Source organism: Parasteatoda tepidariorum, chromosome 2 (assembly GCF_043381705.1).
Source record: "Parasteatoda tepidariorum isolate YZ-2023 chromosome 2, CAS_Ptep_4.0, whole genome shotgun sequence".
Taxonomy (NCBI): domain Eukaryota; kingdom Metazoa; phylum Arthropoda; class Arachnida; order Araneae; family Theridiidae; genus Parasteatoda; species Parasteatoda tepidariorum.
The window spans coordinates 31,630,100-31,650,106 of NC_092205.1; the positions used below are offsets into that span (position 1 = coordinate 31,630,100).

At 25.6% G+C, this 20,007-nt stretch overlaps 1 protein-coding gene across 1 annotated transcript in view; it reads right to left on the reverse strand.

Moving 5' to 3' along the window:
• Positions 1–1,966: 1,966 nt before the first annotated feature.
• LOC107439511 (Pif1 DNA helicase) overlaps positions 1,967–20,007 on the reverse strand; it is a gene marked incomplete in the record, with an annotated part of 21,205 nt that continues 3,164 nt past the window's right edge. The window contains 6 exon segments of the mRNA XM_043049236.2: positions 1,967–3,587; positions 11,356–11,501; positions 13,520–13,714; positions 15,986–16,125; positions 18,040–18,146; positions 18,740–19,008. Of these exon segments, the coding sequence (XP_042905170.1) occupies positions 3,369–3,587; positions 11,356–11,501; positions 13,520–13,714; positions 15,986–16,125; positions 18,040–18,146; positions 18,740–19,008 (1,076 nt within the window).

A 20,007-nucleotide genomic window follows, 5' to 3' on the forward strand; every position in this document is an offset into this window, starting at 1 on the left:
CAAAATGGTTTTTATTTTTACTGATTAAAAACATAACGTTTTCATCACCAAAAAAACACACATGTCGTTTACAATCTTTTTAAACACCTATTGAATAGATACAGTTTTTTTTGCAAGATATCAAAAAAATATTCAGTAAACTACATACATTTATGAAAGGAAAAAATTATAATTATGATCCAAGATGTTTTTCTTCTTCTTTACTTAACAATATATTTATTCTCAAAATTTTAGAAAACATAATGAGCTCTTTTATTCTAAATTATAATAAATTAGTTTATTAAATTTATATTTTATCTTCACAGTAAGTATATTACACAAAATATCATTTAACATTGTTTTTTAAAAGATTTTAATTTAATGATAGCTAAGAGAAGATTCAATGGCGGCGATAAAACATTTATAAAACATTGCTTTTCAATGAGTTATTGCGTATAGATTTTTTTATAACTAGTGTTAACATTATTAGAAACATTTTTTTTAAACATCATTATCAGTGCTTATTGAAAATATACATCTGAGAGCAATTTCTCATATCATGAGTGCAATTAATACCATCGCGAGCAAGTCCACCATTACAGCTTTTGTGGCATACTTTGTTGGTGAAGGATTTTTTGTGTGAGGTGAAGCATTGTCCACCACTAACACACTTTGAGGTTGCAGGTTTGGTAGCAATTTTTCAAGCAACCACTTGCTAAGATTTTCAAAATTCATCTGGCCACGATAGTCTTTAGACTGACTCGATGCTTTATACGCCTACAAAGCTCCCAGAATGAATCTGGTTGAAGATCCGGCTTGCACAACGAATAGTTTGTTTTTAGAATCATCAAGTTCAAAACATCACCAATGTTGTTGCTTTCATCTTGGCAGCATTTCTGGAAAGTCAAATTGCTGTCAATCCAAGTTTTATCTAAATAAACAAGTTGACGCTACACACTCCGATGTTCTCTCATAAATTTGTTGCGCCAAAAAACAATGTTACCATAGTCATCGCCACAGGTCCAGACGAATGTCTGGAGGAGTACTTATTTTAGACAAACTATAAACCTGTTAATAAACAAAAAAGTTGTTAGCCAGAAACGAAAGTCCATGATGTCACCATCTAATTCATCTGTGAATTCTTCAAGGAAATTTCCAATGGATGGTTCATTTCGTCTCATTGTCATAAATGATGCTATATGTACCATAATAAAGGACAGCACTCTCAATTTCATTCACTTCTGAATGCAACTTTAAATGGGTCCATGTGGTAGTAAAATCAGCCAAAAAAAGTTTATAAAGTAGATTTAAAGAACAAATTACTTTGACATTTCCCATAGTATAACAGTCACTTCTGAATTAGGTAGAAACTCATCTATAAATAAACAAAAACTGAATGTAAGTACATTAATATGAAAAAAAAAATTTCAGCCTGAAAGAAAACACTATTGAAAGTAAATTTTTGTAGTGCCCACTAATAGTTTGTAAAGATTTAAAAAATATAATGAACATTACTCATATGCTTTTTGACACACTTATGGTCATCCTGGATCAATTCTGTCAGGGTCAAGTTTTATGCCCTCCTTCTCTTCACATTGTCTCATATATTCAGTTTATTTTTCTTCCGTCTCACATTCTGGAGGTCATCTACTTGTATTGTGCAACTGCAAAATTTACTTTATGCTCTCTGAATTCTTGGTCTGTTCCAAAATCAAAGAATATGATCTTATCATTAGAATTCTTAGACTGGACAACTTGTAGGTAACACAGATGATTTGTGTCATCCACACATTTACTGCAAGACATGCAACTTACTAACAGTTCCACATAGATGTTCTTCCCACAAATACTCTCTCCTTCAAATTACTTTGCAACAATTTGTGCACTGATAAATAAATAAAATAAATAAACATAGAATTAATTAATGGCTATAAATCTTGTAAAAATAAAATTATTTATGTTATGAAAAGTACAAGAAACACAAAACTTTAAAAAGTCACTTTATTTCTTTAATGAAGAAAACCAATGTTTTTCATATTGTAAAAGTACTGGAATGGCATGAATAAAAAAACAAAACAAACGAGGTAATAAATAATAGATTGAAATGGTTTTTAAATAAACATGAAAAGTTTAAGGACAAAAGAGAATTCAGAATAAATAATGACAAAAAATTTAGAAATAAATAAAACATAAATTATTATAAGCTTTCATTTGAAACAAATATTAACACATTGCATTTCACACACATCAAATAAATAAAATCATGAAACATTGAAATGTTTAGCAATAACAGTAAAATTCTCAATGTAAGGAATGAAAACAACTTGCCTTGAAATGAACAATTTAAAGATTAAAACAATATTTTTTACAACAAGAGAAAATTGTAAAATATATGATACAAAAGAAAAGAAAAAGATACCTCAATCAACATAATGTTTATCATCAAATTTGCTTTGAAAATTATTTATAATCTATATAGAAAGGTTAAAATAAAATATATGCATAATTTGTTAACTAGTAATTATAGTAAATCATAATAACTAGTAAATCCCAGCTTTCTTCATTCGAGAATGAATTATAAAATTTCCATTTAGAAATTGCACTAACATTTTAACAAAATCAGCTTATAGCCAAATAGAAAGATCAAAATTAAATATGAACAGAATTGTTAACTAGTAATTATAGTTACTAGCAAATCCTAGCTTTCTTAATTTGAGAAGAGATTATTAAATTTCCCGTTAGCATACGCACTAACATTTTAACAAAACCAGATTACAGCCGAATGTGAGTTTTAAACATTTTGAAAAGTTATTTCAGTATGTTCAAAATAGGGAGAAACTGGTTAGGTTAAAAATAAAAGTTTTATTAAAAAACAATTCAAATGCTCAGAGAGTTTATAAATAGAATAGCATTATTTCTTACTTGCTGAAAAGTAATTTTGCTAAAAAAATGAATAAATATAAAGTCATTTTAAATATCAAACAGAACAAATAGTTTAAAGAGAAAAAATTAAATGCTATTTAAACCAGTCTGGTATTTTGGCTGCAGCATGCAAACATCAACGAAAAATAGTATTAAACAATTTATACAAACATAAATATACATATATTTTGACTAATTATATATAAAAATAAAATAATATGCATTTTAAATACAATTGTTCCTTGAGAAAAGGGCAAAGTATTCATTAGTTGAAAAATAATAAAAAATAATTTGGATTTATAATTTTTAATAATTTTTTTTTCAAGAATTATGAAAGTTAGAGTCATACATCCACGTCAGTCAGATAGTTACAAGATTTACAATTTATAAAAATAAATAAATAAATCAGTCAATTTTTGGTATGGAGAAAACTGAGGTGGAAGTTTATTAAAAAGTCACTGTTTTACTTAATCAAGGTAATCATTTATGCTTGATTGTTCGGAGGAGTTAGCAAAACGTAATTGAGAATAAAACTTTAAAACTTGAGCATTGGCTCGGATACTTGATGGTTCAATATCAAGTACACGAAGTCCATCTAAGCAACGAGCTCGTGAGAGAGCTACATAGGCTTGGCCGCATTCAAATACTCTAGCTAAAGAAACTTCAACACAATCTAAGGTCATTCCCTGAAAGCAGAAATAAAATTAGAATTAAAAAAAAAAATGAAATGAGTCTTAAAATTAAAGTGAGTGTAATAGAAAAATGATACTCCTTAAAAAATAAAATATCAAAAATACATGTTACATCCTGTTTTACAATACTGACAGCGTCAAATTTTAAATTTAATAAATATCTAAAGTGATCTTGGTTAATGTTATCAATCGCTTATAGTTATCAAAATCACTTGATTCAGATATACTCTATTTATTTGTAAAATTATCACTTTCTGTGATTATTTTGTTGTTGAATGTTATCTGTGATTTTTACTAATCAGAAATCATCCTAAGAACTATTGTTCAATTTTTGATAACTCACACAAAATGGTCCTTTAACTGCTGGTAAAAAAAGTGTGGTGATTGACAGTTAATGCCATCATTTTTATTTGTCTCAAAGCATGGTTTTATTTGAACCAAGAACGGAGTGACAACATGAACAGTAGAAAGCAAACTTATGCAACCATTAAAACAAAAAGATAATTTTAAATTGCTATGACAGACTATAAAAAATGAATTAATAATATGCTGTGGCACATTAAAACCACTCTCAACTTCCCGTTAGCAAAATTTTGAAAAATCATGTTTACTGTATAAGAAGGGAAAAATAAAATGAAAATAAAGAGTGCAAACAAAATAGAGCTGGTAAAGATAATCAACATAAAAATAGAAAATTCATTTAATCTCAACTTATCGTTTTATACATTTAACTTTATAACTTTCTAAGCAAAATTATATGAAGCAAAATATATTTCAGTATTTTGAATTTTGCAAACAAAATTTAATATAAATAAACTTTAGTTTATTTATATTAAAGTTTTCATTTATATTATCATTAGTTCATGAAAAAATAAAGTACATAATTAAAAAAAATACATATTGCTAAATTATAATTCTTAGACAAAGAATGCAAAAATAAATTTTTCAGTTTATTTTTAGCAGAATATAATACAAAATAATGTGTCAAAATTAGGATTCAGGCAAAATTTCCAATAGCAAACAGCATTTAAAATTTAGTAAGAACAACTTTAGTATAACTTGGTGAAACTAATTTTAGTAACCTGAGTATTATGTTTCATAGTCAGCATTAATGGAACATACATTACATCTATATAATAAATATTATTCAATAAACATATTTTATATAACAGGGACACTGTGAGACACTTTTAAATTTCATAAGGATGGAATAACACTGAAAAGTTCTGGAAATCCTGACATAAACCATTAAATTAAGAGTAAGTGTAAATTATTTTTCAAACAGGGTTCATACTTAAAAGGAAGTTTTTTCCCTGACTTTTCAGTAGATGGGCCTATTATTCATAGATTTCTTTTATTTTTTTTTAAATGCAACAAAATCTTTATTTAATTAGAATGTAAATTAGAATTACAAATCAAATGACAAGTGCAAGAAAATAATATATTTTTTTTAAAAAAATCAAATGATTTTTACTAAACCAATTTTGATTAGAAATAATAAATTGTCACAGCTATAAATATGACTGAAAGAGATAAGATGTCAGAAATAATTTACTAGACAAAAAAAAAATCACATTTTTGATAAGGACGAATTTAAAAAAAAAATTATAAAAATATCTGTGTATATTTGAAGTAAAATTGCATTTAATCAACATAAAAATGAAAATGATATAAACAATTAAAACTATCCATAAAAAAATTATTTAGGGAAAGGAAAAACATCAATAAGACTGCAAAACTTAACTGAGGGATACTAATTTAAAAAGAAAATAATTAAAAGAACATATTTTTAAGACCAATTATTAAACCACCCGAAAAAGAGACTAACAAATATGTAAACAATCCATATTCAGTTAAAACAATAATAAATAAAAATATTATACAAATAATCTGCATTTATTTGAAATTAAATCAATTGAAAAACGTTTTTAAAAAAATGCAATATGTTAAGATTTTTAAATTTAAAAAAAAAAAATTTTGAAATTAAACTTTATAAACTAAATAAATCTAAATTATATTAAACTAAAGACTAATTATAATCACCAAATTAACCAAGAAAATAAATCTTAATCATGAAATTCATGGATACTAAGAACTAATTTATTAAGTATGAAATGTATAGTGAACAAAAAATCCTATGATTATGTATAGACAATCTTCTGTTATTAGTAAGGCAGATTTGTTGGCCACTCTAGAAAAAATATTATAAAAGCAAAGGTGATTCCACACCAGGAAAAAACTTCTAATGCCTCTGAGAAATCAGAAGTTATTCAATTAAAAAATATTGTTCTTTAAAATATATCAAATAAACAAACATAATAGACCATAAAAACATTTTGTTCATAATAATTAATGTATTATCCGAAATTATAAAACACTAATTTGTCATAGTAAATGAAAGATGACAAAAATTGATCAACAAAAGCAGACTTTTTGAAAATGGAAGAGTGAAATTTCACAATGGGTGTCTAATTCCCTGACATTTCCTGGTTTCTGGGCTAAAATTACGTTTTTCCCTAACTTTTTTCAAATCTAATTTTTTCAGACAATTACCAGTGCGTACGACCCCTGTCATACAATGTTTTTAGTATTTCAAAATAATTAATTTCAATCATCATACTTACAATTTATAATGATACTTATTTTTGGAAATTATAAAATTAAGGTTGGCAAAAAGTTCTTCAAACATTCAAAATTAATTACCTGTGATTTGTGAATAGACATAGCCCATGCTAGTTTTAATGGCAACATTTTCCTAACTAACATCATTCCACTATGAGCTCTGAAAGACCATTTTTCATAGTTGATTACTTCTTTTGCACCACATGCAAACTTTACAACAGGAAGTTCTGAATAGAGAGAAAAACTCTTAAAACATATACAATTCTTAATAAAATACATAAGACATTACTTTGATGATTAACTATGTGTTTTGAAATAAAATAGTCAATAAGTATAGAATTTTCATAACTATCAGTAATTAGACAATATATATTACTCTCTAAAAAGAAAAAATAATTGTCTAGCAAAAAGGCCATCTTCATAATATTAAAAACAAATATGAGCATGTGGGAAGTGAAGAGAGAGCAAAATTTCAATGGAATTTTAATAATTTTTACAAATAGGCTAATGATTTCAATATCAGAAAATATAAATAACAGATCTCTGCTCAGCCAGGGTTAAAAATATTGTAAATGGTTTTATAAAATTTTTTTAATAAAACATTCATATAATTTAATAATATCTAAAACAAAAAGACACCTAGTTTTCTATAATAATTATTGTAGTAAAAGAGTTTTAATTTTTATGGAAAACTGAGATGAAATTATAAATGATATTTTAAATAAAATAAAATACTTTATTATAGAAAGTTTGAAAACGGAATAAATGAAAAAAACTACATTTTAGATTATATCAGTAAAGGGTTGGAAACTTTAGTAACATATTTAGAAATTTCCACTTTTTGAGAAATTGTAAAATATATATGTTTTCAAAGCTCTGTAAATAGTTTTCTCCACATATTATTAAAAGTTTTAATTTAATATATAGTATAAAACACATAAAGAAAAAAATATTAAGAAAATGACATTCATAAGTAATTAACAATTTTTTTTTTTAATATTTCACTATTTTTTTTCTTTGAAATGCACAACCTTTTTTAGAAGAGTGCTGCAGGTAGAAATAATTAACCTTGGGATGCTACAATGAACTTTGTTTCATATTAATGGACAATTACAGTATATCATAATTTTTTTTATTTTCATACCTAACTTATTGGAAATTCTCTCCTGAAACCGAAAATCTGATTGTTTTTTTCAGCAAATGTTAATTTATTTAGTTATTAAACATTTAAATTGCCCCAAAAGGCCTCCGTAAGTGATGCAATCAAAAACGATCCCTGATTGGTTATGACGCCACGTGTGCCGAAGGGAAACGTGCCGTCTCCATCCGCTAAGGCTATTTCAATGCTCTTTTAGTTTTGATATCACGTATATCGTATGATCATCNAAAAAAAAAAAAAAAAAAAAAAAAAAAAATGAAATGAGTCTTAAAACCAAAGTGAGTGTAAGAGAAAAATGATACTCCTCAAAAAATAAAATATCAAAAACACATGTTACATCCTGTTTCACAATACTGACAGCATTAAATTTTAAATTTAATAAATATCTAAAGTGATCTTGGTTAATGTTATCAATTGCTTATAGTTATCAAAATCACTTGGTCCAGATATTCTCTATTTATTTGTAAAATTATCACTTTCTGTGATTATTTTGTTGTTGAATGTTATCTGTGATTTTTACTAATCAGAAATCATCCTAAGAACTATTGTTCAATTTTTGATAACTCACACAAAATGGTCCTTTAACTGCTGGTAAAAAGAAGTGTGGTGATTGGCAGTTAATGCCATAATTTCCATTTGTGTCAAAGCAGGAAAACAGAGAACAGATTTAAACAGAGAACGGAGTGACAACATGGATAGTAGAAAGTAAACTTATGCAACCATTAAAACAAAAAGATTATTTTAAATAGCTATGACAGGCTATAAAATATATATATATATATATCTCTTACACGGGGACAAAAAAACCTCATTACAACTCCCCAAATGGCAATGCTAGAAAATCGACCAATAATTGACGCTAAAAATGTCACATGCCAAATCTAGCTGAGGTGGCTCAACATATAGCGCTTTTAAAAACGGAAACTGAAATAACAATTCAGCTGCAGCGATCTCATACTATTAAGCTAGGCAGAAGTGAGTAGTCTTTGTCGATAGATCTCTATTTTAGTATTTTGCCGAAAGCGCTTTTTTTCACGAATTTATATATTACGAATTTATTTGACGATTTTTGATTTAGACTACGAATTTATTTGTTTTATTATAGTTATTAGTTATTCATATGAGTCTCAGTCAATGAGTCTTTATTTGAATTCAAATTTATTTTAATGACTTAGTATTTACTAAAAGGATGTAATTTTTTTTTTTAAAAAAAGTTGTTACAAGAATTTGAATGATTGATTTGAATTCTTAGAATTTTGCGGATTTGCAATGTATCTAAGTTAGTAGCGAGCGAAGCGAGCTTGGTTTGCGAAGCAAACCATATAAGATTGCGTAGCAATTTTCGGGGGTTGGCGTGCCTTAGCAAGCAGGAAGCGCAGCCCACTAGTGAATTAATAATATGCTGTAGCACATTAAAACCACTCTCAACTTCCAGTTAGCAAAATTTTGAAAAATCATGTTTACTGTATATGAAGAGAAAAATAAAATGAAAATACAGAGTGTAAACAAAATAGAGCTGGTAAAGATAAACAACATAAAGATAGAAAAGTAATTTAATTTCAACTTATGTTTTGTACATTTAACTTTATAACTTTTTTAGCAAAATTATATAAAGCAAAACATATTTCAGTATTTTGAATTTTGCAAACAAAATTTAATATAAATAAACTTTAGTTTATTAATATTAAAGTCTTCATTTATATTATTATTAGTTCATGAAAAAATAAAGTACATAATTAAAAAAAAATACATATTGCTAAATTATAATATAATACTTTTAACTATACAATAAATGTGTAATATGAAACACATTGCACTTATTGGATAACTTATTAGATTCTTAACCCTTCAAGGTTTATTAAAATACATGATCGGATATATATTATGTAGATCCAATATTTCAAAATGAATATGGAATATGATATTCTAAGACAAAGAATGCAGAAATAAATTTTTCAGTTTATTTTTAGCAGAATATAATACAAAATAATGTCTCAAAATTAAGATTCAGACAAAATTTCCAATAACTAACAGCATTTAAGTAAAAACAACTTTAGTATAACTTGGTGAAACTAATTTTAGTAACCTGGGTATTATGTTTCATAGTCAGCATTAATTTAACATACATTACATCTATATAATAAATATTATTCAAGAAACATATTTTATATAACATGAGCATTATGAGACACTTTTAAATTTCATAAGTACGGAAAAACACAGAAAAGTTCTGGAAATCCTGACGTAAACCAATAAATTAATTTAAGAGCAACTGTAAATTATTTTTCAAACAGGGTTCATACTTAAAAAGAAGTTTTTCCCCTGACTTTTTCAAGTAAATTGGCCTATTATTCATAGTTTTTTTTTTAAATGCAACAAAATTTTTATTTAATTAGAATGTAAATTAGAATTACAAATCGAATAACAACTGTAAGAAAATAATATATATTTTTTTAAAAAAATCAAATGATTTTTACTATACCAACTTTGATTAGAAATAATAAATTATCACAGCTATAAATACGACTGAAAGAGATAAGATGTCAAAAATAATTTATTAGACAAAAAAAAAAAAAAAAAAATTCANGAAAAAAAAAAAAAAAAAAAAAAAATTCACATTTTTGATAAGTGCGAATTTGAAAAAAAAAAATTATAAAAATATATAAATAAGCTGTATATATTTGTAGTAAAATTGCATTTAATCAACATAAAAATGAAAATGCTATAAACAATTAAAACTATCCATAAAAAAATTAATTAGGGAAAGAAAAAACATCAATAAGACTGCAAAACTTAACTGAGCGATACTAATTTAAAAAGAAAATAATTAAAAGAACATATTTTTAAGATCAATTATCAAACCACCCGAAAAAGAAACTAACAAATATGTAAACAATCCATATTTAGTTAAAATAATAATAAATAAAAATAGTATACAAATAATCTGTATTTATTTGAAATTAAATCAATTGAACGTTTTTAAAAAAATTCAATATGTTAAGATTTTTAAATTTAAAAAAAAATTTGAAATTAAACTTTATAAGCTAAATAAATCTAAATTATATTAAACTAAAGATTTATTAAAATCACCAAATTGACTAAGATAAAAAAAATTAATAAGTAAAAAACGCAATATATTTCATGCCTAATTGTAAGGAAAAAAGAAAATGATAAAATACAATGATAACTTAATCAAATTAAATAAAAATAAGGCTTTAAAATTACCAGATGGAAACAAAAGTTAAACTTAGTTTTAAGACTTGGAATAAAACAGGATATAATTTGATCAAATGAATTTTAAAAAAAAGAAAATTAATTATGAAATTCATGGATACTAAGAACTAATTTATTAAGTATGAAATGTTTAGTGAACGAAAAATCCTATTATTATGTATAGACAATCTTCTGTTATCAGTAAGGCAGATTTGTTGGTCACTTTAAAAAAATATTATAAAAGCAGACCATTTTAACCGAAAGCAAAGGTGATGCCACATCAGGAAAAAACTTGCTAATGATGAATGCCAATGCCTCTGAGAAATCAGAATTTATTCAATTAAAAAATATTGTTCTTCAATAAATATCAAATAAATAAACATAATAGACCATAAAAACATTTTGCTCATAATAATTAATGTATTATCCGAAATTATAAAACACTAATTTGTCATAGTAAATAAAAGATGGCAAAAATTGATATACAAAAGTGGACTTTTTTAAACTGGTAGAGTGAAATTTCCCAATGGGTGTCAAATTCCCAGACATTTCCTGGTTTTGGGCTAAAATTACGTTTTTCCCTAACTTTTTTTAAATATTGTTTTTTCAGACAATTCCCAGTGCGTACGATCCCTGTCAAACAATGTTTTTAGTAGTTCAAAATAATTAATTTCAATCATTATACTTACAATTTAAAATGATGCTTATTTTTATAAATTATAAAATTAAAGTCGAGAAAAAGTTCTTCAAACAGTCAAAATTAATTACCTGTGATTTGTGAATAGACATAGCCCAAGCTAGTTTTAATGGTAACATTTTCCTAACTAACATCATTCCACTATGAGCTCTGAAAGACCATTTTTCATAGTTGATTACTTCTTTTGCACCACATGCAAACTTTACAACAGGAAGTTCTGAATAGAGAAAAAAACTCTTAAAATGCATACAATTTTTAATAAAATACATAAAATATTACAAACTTAGATGATTAACTATGTGCTTTGAAATAAAGTAGTCATTAAGTATTATTAAGTCATTAAGAATTTTCATAACTATCAGTAATTAGACAATACATATTACTCTCCAAAAAGAAAAATAAGTATAAAATAGCAAAAAGGCCATCTTCATTATAATAAAAACAAATATGAGGGTGTGGGAAATGAAGAGAGAGCTAAATTGCAATGGAGTTTGAATAATTTTTACAAATAGGTTAATGATTTGAATTCATTCAATATCAGAAAATATAAATAACAGATCTCTGCTCAGCCAGCGTTAAAAATATTGAAAATAGTACACAAAGAATTTCTCTAGAATAATTTTAATAACATTAAAATTAGTTACACAAATAAATTTCTCAGATAGATTCAAATATATTTCATACATTTGAATAATGTCTTTTCTTCAACAGTTTACTTTGAAAGAATTTGTTAACGTTTAGAGCAGTTTTATAAAAAAATTTTAATAAAATATTCATATAATTTCACTATCTAAAACCAAAAGACACATGGTTTTCTATAATAATTATTAATTACAGAAAAAGGGTTTTAATTTTGATGGAAAATTAAGATGAAATTATAAATGATATTTTAATTAAAATAAAATGACACTTCATTATAAAAAGTTTGAAAAAGGAATAAATGAAAAAACTAAACTTTAGATTATACCAGTAAAGGGTTGGAAACTTTAGTAACATATTCAGAAATTTCTACTTTTTGAGAAATTGTAAAATATAAATGTTTTCAAAGCTTCGTACATAGTTTTCTCTGTATATTACTAAAAGTTTTATATAATATATAATATAAAACACATAAATAAAAAAAATAATTAAGAAAATGATATTCCTAAGCAGTTAAAAAGTTTTTTTTTAATATTTCAATATTTTTTTTGTTCAGATGCACAACCTTTTTTAGAAGAGTGCTGCAGGTAGAAAAAATTAGCTTTGAGATGCTGCAATGAACTTTGTTTCATATTAATTGATGACAATTTAAATAATCTAAAGAGTTGAAGAATCATTGACAATTTGTTTTAAAAATAACTAAATAAAAGAAAACCTATTAATTACAGCAAATTACAATATTTCTAAATATACAAATAATATGCTTAACAGAAAACTGAGTCATCTTAAATAAAATTACGTTCAAAGATGGCACAAAATTTTCTCAGTAAAAATGAGCAAAATTATTTTTCATTATTATTATTTTAGAGAATATTAATTACTTCTTTAATTTTTAAATTCCATTTCTTTTTAACATGTTTAGAATAAAGAGAGTTTAAACCAAAAACATGACCATAACTAAATTAATAAAAAAAAGTCTACATATTTTGACATTTTAGAATTCTATATTATAATTATATATTATAGTTAATTAAAATTCAGTTGAAAAACATTTCTAACAAGTCATGCAGTCTTTTCCAATTAACTTTAGTTCAGAAAACCGCAGGGCTGCAGGCAGTGCACTCCTATCATAGAACATATTAAATGAACAAGTAATGCCAAACTATAACTTTTAGAAACTCTAAAACATCCTTACCCTCTCAAGTAATTCTCAAAGTTCTATTAGACGAAAATTTTTAAAATGGTTACATAAGCTTAGCGATTAAAAAAATATTTACTTAAAAAAGGACAGACAAGTAACAACCCAAACTGGCAATTAATAAAATTAAAGTGTAATTACAATAAAATGAATAATAAAATATGGCTTTACAAACATAATCAAGCAAAGGAAAGAGATGTTTACCAAACTAAACTGTTCGCTTAGAATAAAACTAAAAACTTTAAAATATAACAAGTAAAAGACATATGTAGGGAACTAAATAAAATAAAACGCTTCTTGGTAGTATTTGAAACAATGTTATGAATTCAATGCAGTACAAAGAGTGAAATTTTTTGACCAGAGCTGTACGAAACATTTAAAGTGACTGTTAATCATACTTTGTTTGCTAGGATCAAATCCAAGAACGACACCCCTAGCACCATTCACAAGCCCTCTCTGCAGATCAAGATTTTTCATAAGCATGACTTGAGCTCCAACTTTCAATTCTAACTTGTTTCCCACAGGGCAATGATTATTTATGAATTGGCTAAGATCAGGAGCATTATCAACAGCAAAGAAAAATTGAGACTGACCTATTTCGAAGAAAAAAATTATTACATTTTAATGTATGGTTTGTCACAAATTACCAATGAATAATAAAAATTAGTAATTTTTTTGGAAAGTACTAGCCTGCATTAAACTGCCAGGTTAAAGCTGTCTTTAATGACAATCCATAGTCCTTGTGAATATTTTACTCAAACTTTTTTCGTCATTACACTCGGTTACTTATCTGTGACAAAAATTGATTTGTTTGAAAATGTCATAAACAAAATGCATTGAAGGGAAAATTATGTGCAAACTTGTCTAGAAGGCTTAATGCTTAAAAGTTAAAAAAAATCATTAAAAACTGTTGAAAAACCTTGAGCTATTGATTTTTGAGCACACAATAAAATCTTGATAAAACGAAACACTCAGAATGTGAAAAACTGTCATGCTAATTTAAGACAAGTACATCCCCCCCAATGACCACCTGGAGAATGACGTAGGTCATACAGGCACCTAAAGGGCAGATTTGTTGGCCACTCTTTCAGGGGCACCATATTAGGTGGACCAACAATGCTCCCACAGTAAAGACAGATATTACAGAGATTGAAAGAACACCCATGCCTTGCCCGGTATTCGAACCCAGAACCTTTCTGGTGCAAGGCCAGTTCTCTGACCGTGAAATTGTGTAAAGAAAAATAGTAAATATTAGTGAATTATACTAGTATTTCTCTATACTGAAAATTATTTACCTTAAGATTCAGGGTGAGTCGCTAAATTTTTCAACAAAAAATAAGCACCTTTTAAGCATTCTAAAAATACATTTTCAAGCATTTTTTTTAAAAACATTTAGGCTATTCTAGCTAATAAAGAATGTTTTCCGATTGTTTAAAGATCTTCATATACAAATAAATAAAATTATTAAAACACGAAACATTTTTAATATTGATAAGATCATTAATTTCTGGCAAAGAAATCTAATCTTGATTTTATTAGCCACCATAAAAAAACCTTTTATGTGCAACTTTCTTAAATAAAGAATTACATCATAAGAAAAACTTATTCTAATTCATAATTACAATTAGATAACCTTAATGTTAAAATAGAGCAAAGAGGAAAATAATGAACTCTATTTCGACTTGCAAAAAATCTTGATTCTGAAAATTATTTGTTCCTGTTTTTTTCATAAAATAACACAAAAACTACGAATACTTTAAAAACAAATCAAGAAAATAAGACAACATTAAAAAATCTAAATACTTTATACAATTAGTGTTTTGTCTCTCAATGAAAAAATCTCTAAATTGATTAGTTCATCAAATAAAAAGAATAAAAGGAAGATAAAAATTTTGAATTGACGAAGCTCTGTAATTGTTGACAGCTCTGGATCCACATGGAAATACTTAGTGCTTAATAAATTACTGCCTAATGATTTTCATGTCAAGTTGTGGTGCTAACGTATAAAAAAAAAGAAGAAAACATGAGAATGCCTTTGATTTCCCTGCGACTAAGATGATGGTGCTTCATTAGCTAATAAATAAATAAGAAACACACATAATATTTTCATTGGCTGTAAAGGAAAAGTTGGTCTCCTTAATCAGAAAAATTTCACGAGATTTTCGGCTTGATTTCAAAGGGCGGGAAATAAAGCCTGAATTTGAGAATTTCTTGCAAAATGCATCAGAGTTGCACACTTGAGTGTAAGATTTTTCCCCGTAGAATCCAGCTCAGAGTAAGAAAATCCACAATTAATTCGTCCAAAACATAAATGATTTGCCCTTTTGTATGATACAGATCACAGCATGCCAAAGTAGAAAGTGGTTGAATGAATTTCGAATATTTGGTAGAGCAAAAAAAAAAAGTATCATTTCGGAAAAGAGAAAGTTAAGCATATTTTACAAACACCTTTAAGGGCTTTTAAAAAACAGGCATCAAAAATAAGCACCCTTACTTTAAGGACTTATAAAAATGTGATGCACCCTGTGATTGTTAGTAATATTGTCAGAAATGAGAATGACAAAATCATTTAAAAACATTCATCTATCTAAAGTGTGAACCCCATTTTCAAAAGACATTCTGCATTGACAGTCATTACTGTTAAGTCATGCTGCAACCAGGATGTTTTTAGCTGTAATTCGATTTTTTGTGTAATAAATTGGAAAAAAAATATTTTGCATATACATACATAAAAAAAAAGTAAATTGCGTATATAATGCAATATTTTTTAAAGATTATTCAAGATTACTTTTTTGAAAATAAATTTTAAAACAAAGATAAAAATACATCAATAACAAAATTTCATTTAAATTTCAAGTGTATACCAGTCAGTTGTTCAAGATGAGATTTATTAATGATATCAACATCATCTTTATGTGTGCTCAGTTTTGTGGCCAAAATTCCATCCTTATCAATATTTTGATTCGAAGTTGATTTCAATTTCTGAATAAGTGCTGCACTAGACCTAAATTAAAATAAATAAATAAATACAGACAAAAAATGTCTTTCATTATTAAAAAAATGTAGAAATGTCCATTTTAAAAATGTCTAAGGTCTTTAGAGAATGACATGAATTGACATACACTTTAAAAGATTGAAACATAGTCAGACTGAAAATACAATTATTATTTAACAAATTGCTTATTAATAAGGAAACCAATTAAATAAAATTTTGAACTTGCATAAATGAATTTGTTCCAAAGAATAACTATTTTAGATGGAGAAAAAAGGTTATTTTATGAAAGAATTGTTTTCTAAAACTTTTAGAAAGGTTAATTTAAAAATATTAGACTTTTGTGGAAAGGCCTTTTTGTATGGTTTGATACTTTTAAAGGGTCCAATTAAAAGTTTAGGTTGTATGAGTTGATCTTTAACAAACCCAGTTTCTTTCTAGATAGACCTCCGTAGTGAAAATAACAACTAACTGTTCTTAAAGAATGTTATTCTAAAAGTCTTGGTATTGTTACAACAAAATGTATTTGAAATATTATATTACAAAAAATAAATAAATAAAAAAATATTTCATATTATTAAACCATTTGTTCTCTTTTTATTATTTTTAAATTGAAATGCTATTAAACATTATTCAGCTTTCATAACTTACACACTTAAACACATGTCTAAGTCTTTAAATACAACTGAAACTCTCAAAAAATAAAACTCACATTTTGCCATTTATTTTAAATATTTTAACCAAAACAATAGACTGTTTATATCACAATGTATAAGTTCTCTGTCCCCAAAATATTACTAGAGGATCAATTTATACACCAGTAATAAAGTCAGAAATATTTGTGCATCATGAACATATATATATATTAGAGGGATTGGAATGTAATGTCGTTTTGCTACATTTTATATGTTATCAAGATTTAATTTTAATAATGTATTTACCTTCGTTAGCAACAAACTTTCATTGCCAGATTGAATATGAATTGAAAAAATGAATTGGTTTTTAAGACTAACGAATGTTTAATGCACAAGACAACATTATTAATGTTAAAATAGAAGAAAGAGGAAAATAATGAACTCTATTCTGACTTGTAAAAAATCTTGATTCAAATTGCTCTTGATTATTTTTTGAATCAAGACACAAACTTATGAAAATTCAGGAACAGATAATTTATTTCACAAAATATAATACATTGCACATTTTTAAATTTTTAAAGTTTTCAGAACATGATCTGTATTGAATTCAATAACTCTATGTATTTTTATTCAGTAGGCAAATGTATCATATCCAGAGGGAAACAATGAGAGATATTTTTAAACTGAGAAAATTTTTTTATACTTAATAGTTCTTTGCTTTTCAATTTTAAAAATTTTCAAATTTGGATTTTTTAGCAATCCACTTATACACGTGACAAGAATATGTGGTCGACTTATATAACAGGTTAACTTAAAGACAGTGATTTACAGTATTTATAATAGCATGGATCCCCAAATTTCTCCACTCTTTATATCTATGAAGATAATTATGTCTAACCTCAATATTTATGACTGTTACTTTGAACAAACATCAAATCACTCCTGAATAACTTTCACAGTGAAAATGTGTTAAAAAAAACATTTCTCTCCTTAAAAAAATTTAATGAACAAATGTATATTTTATTGGGGGAAAAAAACATAGTTGAGGGGTTTGGTGCAAGAACTAGGTAAGTTAAAAATTGAACCCTTCCCTTTTTTAAATGTGGAAAATATATTTGTTAGATTAGTGCTAAAAATCAGACAAAAATACGATATCAGTTCCAGTATATAATTGGTACTGTACAAACTGCATAAATTTATTTACATTTTTATTTATTATTATTATTTAATATTTTCTTTAGCTCTTACCAACAATTTTTGATTCTGTTAGTTTGACAGTTTTAGAACTTACCGTCCTTTTCTTACATCTTGCAATATTTGAATAAAATTTCGATCACTCTGTCTTTTAACAGCATGAAGTTCTATATTAACATCAATACATTTATCCCAAGCAGAACTCTGAAATAGAAAAAGCATTAATATTTTAAAAGCAATGTTTTAAATAAGGAAATGGATGTTTTTTCTAGCTCGATAACTCTAGGAATTGAAATGAAGATAATCAAATTTTTAGTGTTAGTTACAACAACATTTTGATGACATAAAATAATTATTCAAATTTATTACAAAATTATGAATAAAGTTAGGATAGAATTTTTCAAAAAAGTAATGCAACAAAATAAGCAAATTTAAGAGAAAATTCAACTAAATTAAATTATGTATATAAAAAAATTCTATAAAATTGTTAACATTCAGTGAAAATGTATAACATTTTCACTCGAAAATCATAGCACATAAAAACTAGTTTCACAGGCTTTATTTTAAATACAAAATCAGAGGATTTTCTAAATTAAACGTATAAGATCTCTATAATATACAATAAACTTAATTAAAAGAACAAATATCTTATTTTTACAAACTTTAAAAAAAAGAGAGGCTTCTTTAAATTTATCAATTTTTAATAAAAGAAAATGACAGAAGCAATATTTCAGAATTTTAAATTAGGTAAAACAAGTTTTCAAAATTCAAGAAAAGATATTTTCTTAACTAATCACCTGAAAACAGAAGAGTTTGTTTTCTCCTTTTTTAGATACTGGTGGAAGTTGTAAGAAATCACCACTAAGTATAAGCTGAATACCTCCAAATGGCTTGTCGTTATTCCTAACTACTCTTGCAATTTTTTCCAATTTTTGAAAAAATTCTCCATCTACCATTGAAATTTCATCAACTATCAAGTGTTTGCATTGTTTCCATGAAAGAGTTCTGATTTTCCTTTGAACTTGATCAATACATTGTTGAATAGGAGCATTTCCAGTTCCAATACCTTAAAATAATTCTATAATTAGTTGAGTTTGATTCTGAATTCAACTAAGATATTAAACATAACAATTTCTTTTAAAAATTTTTACTGATAATAGGTATATATGAATGAAAAATTCATATTAACATTGATATATACTTGTATATAATACAAAAACTATGGAAAACAAATTTTTCATTTTTTAAAAACTCAAGTTAGCAACTACTGTTGCAATGGATTATTAATACACTATTTAATTTGTATTTAAATTTAGGTGCAGATTCAATACAAACCATGTTGAGAAATAAAAATAAACAGCAATTAAATACTTAAACTAAAATAAAACAAATATTTGCAGACAGCTAAAACCTAAGAACAGCATGAAGGAGCAGTTGAACTTAAAATAAATTTGCAACTGTTTTTTAAACTTATGTTTTTAGCTTTAAATTTGCCTGAAATTAAATTTGTTGCCACTTTAAAAAAATAAATAAATAAAATAAAAAAATCTGAGTTACAGAATAATTAAACAAAAATTTATTAATATTTAAACAAAGTTATGAATCACAAAAATTTTATTAGTAGCAAAAAGTAATTAAAAAAATAAGATGCTTTCTGCATTCAAAATTAAATTTATCAAAATAGTAGTTAAAACATTAGTTTAATTTATGCCACCTTTGCTAGTAGAATTTACTTAAATTCATATTAATTAAAAATAAATAGAAATTATTACGAATGAATAACATTATGACTTAACAATATTATGATAAATTTAATAATACACAATTATAATTTAATAAATTAGGGTGGCCATAAACAGTCAGAAAAAAAAAAATACTCAGACTCTTCACAGACTGATTTTACCAAATTTTCTTAATATTTGTAACTGGTAACATTTTGACAATATTTTTTTTTAAATGTGAGCTAATTTTCATTACGAAGTACCTATACTTTCAGTTAGAGTAGAAAATAAAAAAATGTTAATTAAAAAAATTATAACAAGACCAATTTGGGGGGGGGGGGGGG